This window comes from Numenius arquata, chromosome 2, assembly GCF_964106895.1.
Source record: "Numenius arquata chromosome 2, bNumArq3.hap1.1, whole genome shotgun sequence".
In the NCBI taxonomy this organism is placed as follows: domain Eukaryota; kingdom Metazoa; phylum Chordata; class Aves; order Charadriiformes; family Scolopacidae; genus Numenius; species Numenius arquata.
This window is the reverse complement of record NC_133577.1, coordinates 31,610,222-31,622,678: the sequence shown is the minus strand read 5'-3', so window position 1 is coordinate 31,622,678 and position 12,457 is coordinate 31,610,222. Positions and strand designations below refer to the sequence as shown.

At 36.8% G+C, this 12,457-nt stretch overlaps 1 protein-coding gene across 2 annotated transcripts in view; it reads right to left on the bottom strand.

Annotated features, from left to right (window-relative positions):
* BIRC6 (baculoviral IAP repeat containing 6) overlaps positions 1-12,457 on the bottom strand; it is a 184,941-nt gene that overhangs the window by 78,696 nt on the left and 93,788 nt on the right. For both annotated transcript variants that reach the window (XM_074165164.1, XM_074165172.1), the window contains exons 47-55: positions 11,713-11,888; positions 11,061-11,157; positions 10,680-10,874; positions 9,502-9,702; positions 8,580-8,859; positions 6,125-6,381; positions 4,848-4,956; positions 4,108-4,329; positions 266-1,046 (exon numbers count right to left, since the gene is read on the bottom strand). In XM_074165164.1, the coding sequence (XP_074021265.1) occupies positions 266-1,046; positions 4,108-4,329; positions 4,848-4,956; positions 6,125-6,381; positions 8,580-8,859; positions 9,502-9,702; positions 10,680-10,874; positions 11,061-11,157; positions 11,713-11,888 (2,318 nt within the window). The remainder of the gene's footprint in view (positions 1-265; positions 1,047-4,107; positions 4,330-4,847; positions 4,957-6,124; positions 6,382-8,579; positions 8,860-9,501; positions 9,703-10,679; positions 10,875-11,060; positions 11,158-11,712; positions 11,889-12,457) is intronic.

The window sequence follows — 12,457 nt, the reverse complement described above, 5'->3', positions numbered from 1 at the left end:
TTCCCACTGCTTAATGCAGTATTACTACCAGAGAACCATTATTAATTACCATTATTAACAGAGAGCTGCACTGATTTTTTTACTGAAGTCTACCTGTTACCAGAGCATTGTCATTCTTAAATTTTATTTTTTTTTAATTATACTGTTATTCAACTAGGTCTGCAAGGTTAAGAAATGTGAGGAAAGCTAAAAAAAAAATTAAAACGTTTTAAAAGTTGGCTGTAGTTATTAATAAAGAAGTGAAAACTTTATTTTTTTCTCTCACCTGTGCCATAAGTCTCTGGTTATTCGGATGGCAAGAAATGCACTGTAAGAAGAAAGCAACTGTTGCATTTTCAATTGCTGTGCGCTGCTGAGTGGTCAACCCTGTTGTTACAGCTGAAGAAAGCAAGCTAGATCTTGCGCTGGTCTGTTGTGCTGTCACATTGTGTCCTCCAGAAGTAGCACCAGAATGGCACAACAGAAATAAAAGTGCTGTCCATAATGGATTGACTTCAGAGCCACCCAACCAATCCTTCATCATGTGGCTGTTGCCAACTTCTGTCAAAAACCTGAGAACAGGAGCAACCAGGTCTGCCGTGATGGGCATTTTATTAAAGTGCTGTGGAATATGATGCCTCCTGAGCCTGTCCTGGGTGATATCCACTGATTGTGCAGTGCAGTCAGAGCTAGAAGTATGGTTAAAGCAAAAACTAGCAAGACTTCTTACAAGCAGCGAAGGCAAACCTGAGTCCAATAATTGCTTGATAGCTTCAGGAGACTGAGATGAGGCAGCAAGAGTAGCCAGGTGAGACTCTGTTAGTGCAAGAGGGGCTTGTGCGTTTTTAGAGTCATCTGTTAGAGATGAACTAAGGTCCTGCTTTTTACTGTCATCAGTCATGGACAGTCTGTGTTGACACTGCATTGGAGGAGGAGTGATACCCATCCATCCCATGAGTAAGGAAAAATAATTTGGGTGGATGTGGCACATTGAGCAAAGCAAACTATCGACAGCTTTCTTCAAAACCATGTTGCAGGGAAGAGACATGGACCAGTTAAACAGTGACCTGTAGAAGACAGAAAATCATGTCAACACATAGTTTGCCACTCATAGTCCCTTTTCTTCATTGGCTCATAGAACATCTTTCTACCTTTACAATTAACTATTGTAGAAGCTGTTGTAAACCACACTGAGCTGAGCTTGAAAGCCTTGTTTGGGTCACAGTATTAGCAGCACATCCATTACCCAAAAGGCATTCCTCAATCCTATGTCTAAGCTTCTCTCATCATACCATATTTAAAATAGAAATAAGCTGACTTTTCTGGCATGCTGCACATGAAAGACAGGATTTCAGTCTTTTGACACTTGTCACATAATTTCCGCATTTTTGAGCCAACTGCAACCTCTTCATGCTTTCAACTCTGTAAGCTGCAGCTACAAGGATCACACATACACGCTCATTTACATAAGGCTCTCTTAACCCTTTGTAAGAACTGAAAGTATTTTAATGTTTCCAATTTTTTAAAAAAATTGTTTTGTTAGGGTTCTACATAAAGATGTTACAAAAAAATGAAAGCAGCAACAATCTTGTTGGTTAAATGTTAGTCGCTATCTTTACTTGACCTGTACTTAGGACACAAGTTAACAACAGAATTATTCCTCAGAGATACTAAAATTCCATCTACTTTTGAACTCACTTCTGTCCAAATACCATGTGCTTGAATGCTCATCCAAGGCACATGAATGCAAAAGCTAATTTAGCTACTATTAGTCGGCTTAAATTTCAGAAGTGGCATTTGTAAAATAGTGAAATCATCATTTCTTCTTATAGGCTTGCTCAAAGGAGGTGAAGTATTTAAAAAAAAAACACAACTCAGTTTTCTGAATCGCATTCACAGTACCGTGACACCATACATAAGCTACATTATCTTAAACTTTACATACATGGATGTATGCACACTTTGTGCCACTTCAACGTTAAATTTTTAAATAAGTTTGGATGTATCATCAAATATCACATTCCCATTTGAAGACAAGAATTGTTTTTCCCTCTTCTGGATGGAAGTGTTATTCTACGTTTAGTCTAAGGCACACAAAGAGTCTAGAACAGAACATGGATCTAACCAAAAGTTAGCTTTCTCATCAGTCTAGTGAATGGCTGATAAAAAACCCTCTCCAAGGTAAAACATTAAAAAGTCACCTCAGTGACCAAATGACCCGTAACTTTGAGAAGACAGTCAAAATTTCCCAAAGCCCACATGTAATAAAGGTACACCTTAACTCCTCTCCAACTATATATTGACACAGTCCTTCTGCCAAAACTTTCTGTCTAAGTTCATGCTCTGTGAAAAATAAGATTCTTTTCCAACTAGACATTAAAAAATAACTAAGGAATAGATTAGTATCCATTGGCCAAAGCAGAACTATTGTAATGGAAAATGGGGATGATGGGAAAACATATTGAAGACAAAAGTGAAATATCACATGAAGGAGAAATTAGGAGTTATAACTAGAATAACTGAAAATATTTCAAAATTGAAAATATCAAAGAGAATGAAGAATACACATGAGAAGTTATTTTTATTAGAAGAATTATTTAGCCTTATGTCTGAAAACAATCCTCTATTTATTAAAAATATATTTTATAGTTTGCTCCAGATGCTGGCTGATATGAATTATAGTTTTATTTGGCAGGACGTAGAGGAACAGGGCTATATTGCAACATGCATATTCAAACTAGGTACAATAGCTTTATTAATATGCCTTCATTTCGTCCCGGGATGAAAACAACACACTCTCCTCCGAAAGACAGGAATTGAGTTGTGAAGCCCACTTTTATATTAGTATAAATCTAAATGGGCTATCCATTTTAAGAAGTCTATTTTTATTAGAGTTCTTCCTTCTCAAATTTAAAATTGTTAAAATCCATTCTGAAAATGTATTTCTGTTAAAATGTATTCCTGAAAGGACTAATTGACCTGCAATTTAAAATCCTTAAATTGATTCCCAAAATGAACTAGCTCATTTTGAATTAACAATTATTTATATGACAGTAGCACTGAAGTGTCTTTGGAAAAGGTCTAGCTTGTAGTCATGTATCTAAAGACCATCATGTTACACATACAGAAGAGCTCCCCCATGCTTGTACCAATAACCATAACTTGCACATTTCCCAGTGTCTGAATGTTTGACTGTGCCTGAAGAAGACAGTGAGGTAGCAGAAGAACATGAATGTTTCCTAAGGGCAACAAAAAAAATTATGTGCTATCAAAGTTCCTTTCATTAACTAGAATTTTATTCAATGGTATGAATGAAAGATGCTTTACTAGATGCAGGAATTTAACAGCTATATTTCTATAATACTCATGAAACAAAGCTATGGGGCTTCTCTTTTTTTTTTTTTTTTTGTTTAAACAGAAGAAATGATTAAGCAACATAAATTAGGAATGTTACCTATATTTTCAATCTGGAGTCACTAAATGTATATATTTGGTGTTTAGTGTGAACTTTCCTTTAGAATCAAACAACATCCAGCAAATCCATAGTCCAAGATTCACTCAAGATTTTATGCTTTGTTTCTTTCAAATCAGACTACAGCTGGAACAAAAGCAGCAACTCTAAAAAAGAAAAAAGCAATCTCCCTCCCCACCCCCCAAGCTCTTAGCCATCAGCTGCAGATATTGGATACCATGAGTAATACAATAATGTTTATATAACAGGATACTAATGAAGATCACGATTATAGGTACTGTGAAAATTACTGCCAACACTCAATTTCAACAAGAACAGCCCAGAGTTATCTATTAAAAAACCCACAAACAAAACCAAAAACATGGAACAGTTTACCTTTCACATATGTGCAAGTACATACATGGATTTGCTGTTTTGTTTCAGAAGTTTTTTTTTTTTAAACACAATTATACCTGGAATATGTGAAGCCCAGTTTTCTGTTTAGAACTACAAAACTGCCTGTTTAGATAACTTTATGTATTCACTTTATCAGTTAGCTTCAGGGATGACAATTTCCACTACTGTTTCACAATGGGTGCACTTCAAGTCGTACCATCTCAGTGAACAAAACGATTCAGTTTTAAAAAGTATGTGGTGCAAAACTTTGTTTTACTTACTCAAAGAGCTCTCTGTCCAGCAATGCTGGTAAATCATATTCAACAAGCAATTCATAACTATGCCACAAAATTGCTGCTACGCAATGCAAATGGGAAGGGGATGGCATCAAAAGACCATACTCTCTTGTTGAGCTATTTGGACAAATGTAGCTGACCCGGCCACTTTTTTTCATGGCTGCAACTCTTGCAGAATCGCTGACCCATTTCAGCAATGCTTGAATTCTGGAAGGCAAGATGACGTAGTACATTATAAAGGGTCAAAGAAACACCTAAAACCAAATTAGCTTGCTGTCTTTTAGTAATCTGAATTACATATTTATCTCTTCCTTTGAAGCAACATTCAAAAGTGAGCTCAAACTCTGTTTTCTCAAGACTTAGATCACTAACACGGGAAAAATTAATTAAAAACACTTATCATCTTGGAAAGCCAAATGTAAGTTTCCTTTCTACAGAGAAAGAAAACATAGCAGATGTCTGAGTTCTCAGTATTTGAAAGAAAAGTCAGTTGAACACTAAAAGTTTTATCACATTTATAAAAGCAAAAAAAGAGGGATAGCATTCTTTGCAAAGGATGCAACGAGCTGCGATGGAAAGTTGGAAAGCTTCTTTAGATTTCTGCACTTTTAGGCTATCTCACAACAATCATTTTTTTAAAAGTCTGGTTTTGTGCAATAACATTGAGTTGTTATTTAGCAGGTTATTTTTGTATACACTTCCACATGAGAATCCAAATACATTACCTATCTTTTGTTCCAGGGTCTTGAGTTGTTCCAAGCTGATAAAGAATGTCTATTGTGGAGTCAGAAGAGAGACCATTTAATCTTCCAAACAGTAAAGGGCTATTCAGATCTTGCCGCATTAAAAGAAAAAAAGGGGAGGAGGGGAAATAATAGAAGTACTTACATATGTATTTTTTAAAAGTACTGATGAAATTATTATAGAATTGTAATATGAACATTGAGTTGAGTTCTGCCATTAACATAAGGATGCAATTCTTATACACATCAGTATCTCAAAACGGTACATTTTGTATGCTCAATGCAACGTTCAGCCTTGCTAGAGAAGGAAAAACTATTGCAACTTTCATCGGATACAGGACTTAAAGGTTTAACTAGTAGGATTTTCCTCAACATGTTACAAAAAGACATGACAAATTCCAGAGCTGTCCAACCTCATGCTTCATATTTCAAAATGGAAGCTTAGTTAACTCCAATTTCCATCAATGGGACTAAGGCTGAGGATTTCCTCAGATTATTTCCTATTCATCTTCTCCTCCTGCCCTGTAGGAAACTACTCTCTTACCTAACAGCATTCCAGCAAAAGACAGTAGGCTACACCGAAACGTTAACTCATGGCAAAATAAGTAATGGACGCTATTTTGAAAAGAGTGTTTTCTGTTAGTATCAGCAACTTCAAAACAGGGAATACTTGATTTCAGTTTTCTTTCACTTAAAAGGCACAAAACACTGAAACAAAGTGGTATGGAATCATAAATACAAAAATTCAGTGCATTAGCAGAAGACCTACTGCAAAATTTTGCTGTGGGACACAGATTAGTTGTTCAAGTGTCTTGATTATGTACCTCCCCTGTAAATACGTTCAATGCTTAGTCCTATTCAGACTTTATACTGTCCTACAGGCTATTACTGCCTAAATTTTGCTGTGTTTGTTTTCCTTAACACTACTCATGGATGCTCTGTATTTTGAAACATTAAGACATAGTATACATACTAAGACATGCTTACAATATATTGCGTGTTCTACTCTTGTATCTTCAAAGCATTCACCTAATTATGTATTCTACACAAAAATCAAAACAACCCTGGTTGTACTGCTTTACTGTTGTAGAACTACCCACAGACAAAGTTGGTGATACTTAGAAGCGTAACAAAGCACAATGGCAAGTTCTGGCAACCCAAATTCAGAACCAGAAAGCAACATGCAAATATACTACATTTGTACATTTATACAAGCAACGTTTTTAAGCAACAACTGAAAAGAAAAACTTTGCACTCACCTGCAGGATCGCTCCCTGAGGCTGAGCAGTTTCTTAGAAGAATGTCAATCAATTTCAGGCCTATTCTGGTGGACTGAAGCCCAATTTTTACAAGCACAGCCTCAATGTTTGGAGAATGCATACCACAATAAGGTGACATAAGTAAAGCTGCACATGTCTGCAACAGATTAGCAGTGGGTGCTGCAGCACTAGCCATCATTCCTTCTAAATCACTTATGTGAGTGAGGCAGTGGTGTAACAATCTTAACCATCCAATACTGAAAAGGAAAACACGAAAATGAGCTAATGTATCGTTTCCTTATTCATTTATTTTTAATCTATAACATAAGTACCTGTATTAGATTCTAGGACAAGTATTGCAGAAAACTGCTCTGACATTCTCAGACGTAATCTGAGAAAAGCAAATTAAAATGACTGAATTTAAGACCACAAAGTCATTTTCATTAGCAATGCTGTTGTAATCACTGGCTTAACATTCTAAGAAAGGCAGAGTTTGTGGGTAGGAAGAGTTAAGATCTAGCAAGTTTTATTACTAAAGTTTCTCAAGATTTCTCGATTCACATACATATTTCTTCCAATAGGGCCGACCTACTGGGGGGAAGGTGGAGTATATATAGGGGGAAAGTAGGTGGGGAGGGTGTGCTGTTTCGTGGGTTTGGGTTTTTTGGGTTTTGTTGTTGTTACATTAAAAGGACCTGGCCAAAATGTAAATGTGAAACATGAAACAGCACACTGCCTCACTTAGGCACCACTGGATTTATTTGTACGTAAGGTCAAGATTCTGCAATAGTGCTTGGCATTGAAATTATACACCTGCACAGCTCCCCTGCTTTACAAACTATTGCGGTCATACACATCTACAATAAGATACACTGAACCTTAGTGAACATGATTTAAAAAGCACACAGAAAAAGCACAGAAATTAAAAACGTTAGCCACAGCATTTACCCATGCCTCTCTCTAGCAATATTACTCAGTATTCCTTTTAAAAATAAATCTTGAAAAGTAAACCTATTGTAATTGAATCAATTTGAAAAAAACATACTACAGTGCTGTTTAAACAAGCATTATGAACAAGATGGCAATCTAAGTTGCAGGTGAAATAAATAGCATCGATTCACTGACAAGTTCTAAACTAATAGGTTAACTTATTTTCACAGCTAACCTTATCTCCCGAAGTTCAAAATAAAAAAAAAAAGAAAGCTTTCATACAGACCTTAAATGAAGTTTATACTTTTATTTTAGGAATAATTTACTCCTAAATATGTATCATTTTAGAAATGAGCAAGTTTTATGTTATATCTAAACCAAAATTACATCCAAATTTATTGAATATATCTATCATATCACTACCATTACTTTATTGAGATACTTATAAAACTAAGCTGAAAGCCACAATAAAACATTTCAAGACATGAAGAATTTACACTCACCTTCTTTCTTTAGATACTGATTATTTTTATGTGATTTAAAGATAACCTTTTCTGAAGTACAAATATAACAATAATATAAATTTGGCTGTGAAAATTTGCTTCACTGCTATTGAACCAATTTCAGTTATACAACTTTTATCAAATATACACTGGACAGTATTCACATTCTCTAAATTTACTTACTCTCCCAAAATTTTTCCCAGCAAAAGAAGAAAGGTTTTTAAAACTTTCCCATGCTCTTTTTTCAAATTTATAAACATTAAGGTTCAAAAATTAAATGTTTCAAAAATAACAATTTTATACAATTTGGTAAGCTAAATTTCAGAACCAGGAAATGTCAAAAATTCACCCAAAAAATTAAATTCAGAAGTCAGAAAATTTTAACACCTTTTTTCTAAAAAAATCCTTAAGGGTTTGTTTGGTTTTATTTTAAAAATGAGCACAGAACTCAAGATGCCACCTAAACAAATAAAAGCTTTTGAAAAGAAATCTTGCTGATATGCCAAAAATCACAACATTCAGTTCCTATTTTGCAAATGTTTGCAAACAGTACTATTAGATATGATGTCCACAAAACATCCCATTGTCCTAGTTCTATTCCTGCTCCAATACTTATGTAACTCTGTTGACTTCAGTAGAGGGAAGAAATACGTCGCTACTTCAGTTTTTATGACAACCCATTAAAAACTCAGCCTGCAACTCTGAATGTTTTCCTGTCCTTTGTATTCTTTCACCATTGCAGAGATGAAACACATCCTTTTACAGATGCAGATTAAGCATGCTACCAAAAAAGTGTGAAGTACTGCTTATATTTGCCTTCTGTAAAAAAAAAAAAAAAAAAAGGCGGCAGGTTTTCTGAGATATTTGAAACAGATTCTGCAAATGTTAAAATTCAACTCCAAAACCAGGTTCTCATGAATACAGTTTGCTACTGAAAGTCTCAGAGCAGAAAACATAATTAAAACAGTCAAAAGCATGAACTGGCATGAACATGCCTCAGCCCATTGATACTAGAGGCTTACCTTGTTTTAGAGACCTGATCCTCAGAGGGCAGGAATGGATTATTGACGGTTGCAGACGAGGTGTTTCCGAAGGCTGTGAGGCCTAACAGTTTGATCTGTGAGAGGCCGAGAGTGCTGGCATCCCGAGGGCGATGGAGACGGAGGCAGACAGCTGAGGCAACTTCAGCTTTTACCAGCTGGATTTTTATATACGTGAGACCACTTGTGATAACAGGAGTTGACAAAGGTAACATATTGACACCATCTGCGCTTATTTCAACAGATACTGATGAAGGGCAAGCTATAGAGTAAGATAAGAAGGTTTAATACTATTTAAAAATCTGTACTGGTTTGAATTTTAAGTGTTAAACATGTATCCGTGTTAAAGATACAGAATGCCATGACTGAAATGGTCTTAGGCAAATGTTACTACAGAACTGCAGCTGGAATATTTGACCTGTGCGATGGTATAGGTTAAGATGCATAAGCATTTTTATACATGGTGTATACTGTTCATTTCAAAGACTTAAGATGATGAAAAGTCCTGTCAGTGTAAATGCCACGTTTCCCTAGCAGGGCTATGACAATAAGAGCTGAAAATCTCATACTATATTCCAATCACCATACAACACCATTTTGCCTGAAGATCCCTGACAAGTATCACATTCTCACTAGGGAAAGTTTTGAGAAGTTTGGCAAGAATTTTTGCATATTTAAATTTAACACCACAACCACAAAACATGTACTGAGCTAGAAGAAATCAGCAGAGGAAGGGCCTTCCATTCTCAAGGAACGCAGAATTGGCAAGCTTTTCAACTTATTTTACAGGCATACTTCAAACAACCTGTCTGCTTTAGTTCCTCTGAATTATACTCTTTGCACCATTTCTAAATCCCACCCTTCAAATTTTCAAACCGGCATCAACATCAGTGAATCTACTTACTCGCCAGAGAGGCCAGGTGGGGCTGGATGTGGATCTCCTTGAGCAGCACGGCCGCAGGAAGGTGGATCGTGAGGTCGCACCAAGCTTCCTCGGGTAAAAATATATACGACCAGGCGGCAGACCGAGCGCGTCTGTGGGGAGGAGTCGCCTGTAACAGCACTTCAGCAGGTTGGGCAGTGGGACTGCTTGAGGTGATGGAACCTTCAAAGCAAGTACCATTAACATTGATGATTAATGTTTATTAGCAAAACCCAGATTAATGTACAACCCGGACTATGGCAAACTTTTTTTTTTTCCTATTCTCACCTGTTTTGGTTTATTGATACCACCCCATGTGTAATAATGACAACTGCTGAGATATTTTTCTTTTACTCTTGGACTGTTTTACAATAGGCAGTTTACATATCCATATGCATGTGCTTGAAAACTTGCTAGGGGACACTTGCTATCAAAATCCTAAACTTTCTATCATGAGTTCATTATGAAAAGGTAAAGGTTGAACAGTATGCTTAGAATATGCTACGCTAGGCTAGTGGGCAGCAACAGAAAACATTAAGAGACTAGTAGTGAAAAGGAGCCTTTGTAAGTTATTGGAGTATATCTATACCTTAAACCACACACATTTTAGTTAAGCGACAGCTATTGTATTGATACCAACAGAGTATTGCAATTCAGACAGACATTCATGTGGGCAACATTGGAGCAATCAGGTGCAGGTGTGAGAGCAGCAGTAGCAATATCAGCCCTCTGCCCCAGCTTCTGCTGCTCTGTTTGACCTAGCTCGGGCTCATGCTGTATCATCCAACTGTGCTATGCTTCTGTAACAGCTCCATCAAATCTGATGTGCCTTAAGTGAAGTCAGCAAGCCTTAGCGTGTCTATGGCAGATGCTGGGTAGGAACTGGCCATCCCCTGACCTAGGGGAGGAGGAAGGGGCCCACCTTGATGCACGACTACATCAGATACAGATCACTCCCTTTCCTTCTTTCCCCTGTCCACACAAGGTGTTATTACCTGTGGATGAGGGGCTAACCTCCTCCCCCAACATCTCCTTGAAACACCAGCAACCCCTCTGTTTCAAAGACTTAATAGTATTACAACATTTTACACTATCACAATATTTTTGTTAAGAACTTGATTCAAATGGATATTAGTGTAAGAGAAAGAGGTATTACTTACCCAGAGGTGCAAAATTGTGAATTCCTTCTGCATTATCAGGCTCAGAAGCTAGCACTCTAGCTTTCAAACTGCTGTCTGTTGCTTTGGTGGGACCAGAATCAAGAAATTTCATAATAGTCGAAACCATACTTCTTGCTGTGTTAACAATAGCTCTTGTGCTCGTTACCATGTTGTTACAAATAAGCTGAACACCACCTGTGCATAATGTAGATGGAGGGGAAAAAAACACACCTTTTCAGAAGCATGCAACAGATTCTAAGCAAGCCTGTTTGGTAAATTTGCTCCCTTAGCCACATACCTGTATTCCTTCTTTAAGCGCTAAAAAGAAAATATCTACAATAAGCCTTTCATTTGATACAGGTAAAGACAAGACATTCTTACCCATATCATGGAAAGCCTTCAGTGCTTCACTTGTATCCAACACTCGTAAAATGAACCAGAGCAGTGGCTCAGATAACTGACAAGTGGCAAGAGAACCCTAGAAGAAAAAGTTAATATACTGTTTCATGCAAAATTAATATGATAGAAATACAGATTAGTCTCCCCTTTTAGTAGGCAAAAATCCCAGAGAGGAAATGCCACCATAGTTGACCTCTGTACCACGAAATAGCAGTATCATGCTCCATATGGTTCACGTCTACATAGGAGAAGTCTTTGTGGGGAGGAAAAGATCAAAATACCAGGGGAAAGCAGCTGAAGGGAAATAAGAACTTTGAGCATTTAAAATACCCACTAATATGAACACAATAAATGTGTTTCCCACCTGAACACAATAAAACATTCAATCCAGCTTCAAGCCTTTAGGCTGGAACATTTACAAGAACGTCAAAATGTCCTTATAGAAACTCCCTCTCCCCCTCTACCATGGGCAACAGAGGGAGGCTTCCTAACTCCAGCACCAAAGTGAAGTGAGGTTGGAAAAACGTTAACATTTCTTTTACATAGCACTAGTTCAGTTTTCTGAGCGTATTATAGGCTACAGTACCAATTAATCTGTAATTCCCTTGAAGCAGACAGACCTAAGGGAACCTACCTGTCTTCCCATGTACCCACAGGCCATGTAGGTCAGAATTGGCTGGAGCATCACTTGCACTGTTGTTGCTTTTTTACTAAGCGTTGTCAGGATAGTGAACAACCCATCTCCAACTGATATTGCATCTAAACCACCATGAAAGTTTTCATGTTTAGTGAGATGTAAGCCACTTGCACCTTAGTAAAAACAGAAGCAGTTCAAAGGTAAGAAGTTGAGACCTAACAAACTATTACAGCACATAAAGAGAACTCGAGGGTACTTAAATTTCTTTTTAGTTAAACATTCACATGGGTTTTACAAACTACAAATGGGCTAGTTTTCAGGATCATATAAGCTACTATTAGCGTTTCCAGATAGATGCTACCTTCTTTACAGTATACACAGGAAGACTAGAGCCACAAAGTCAGGGAATTTAAATCCAATTTTAGATAAGACCATAAAAATGACTGTAATTAGCGAAGGAAATAGAACAAGAACTACAAGGATTGGAATCACTCCTAGCCAGATGCAACTAGCAAGTATTTAAGATTTTTTTTTCAGATAATAACAGAAGTGCAGTTGTACAACCAAAAAAACCAAAACCATTTAAACATAGATATTTCTATGAGAAATACCTCTTCCAGCATTCTCCTTCTCAGTGTTACAGCCCAGGATTTATTCATGAGGATTTACTGAATATCAATATTCAGCAATACTGATAACACATTGCTGAAATTGAGGATGAAAAGCAAAAGAATAGTCTTCC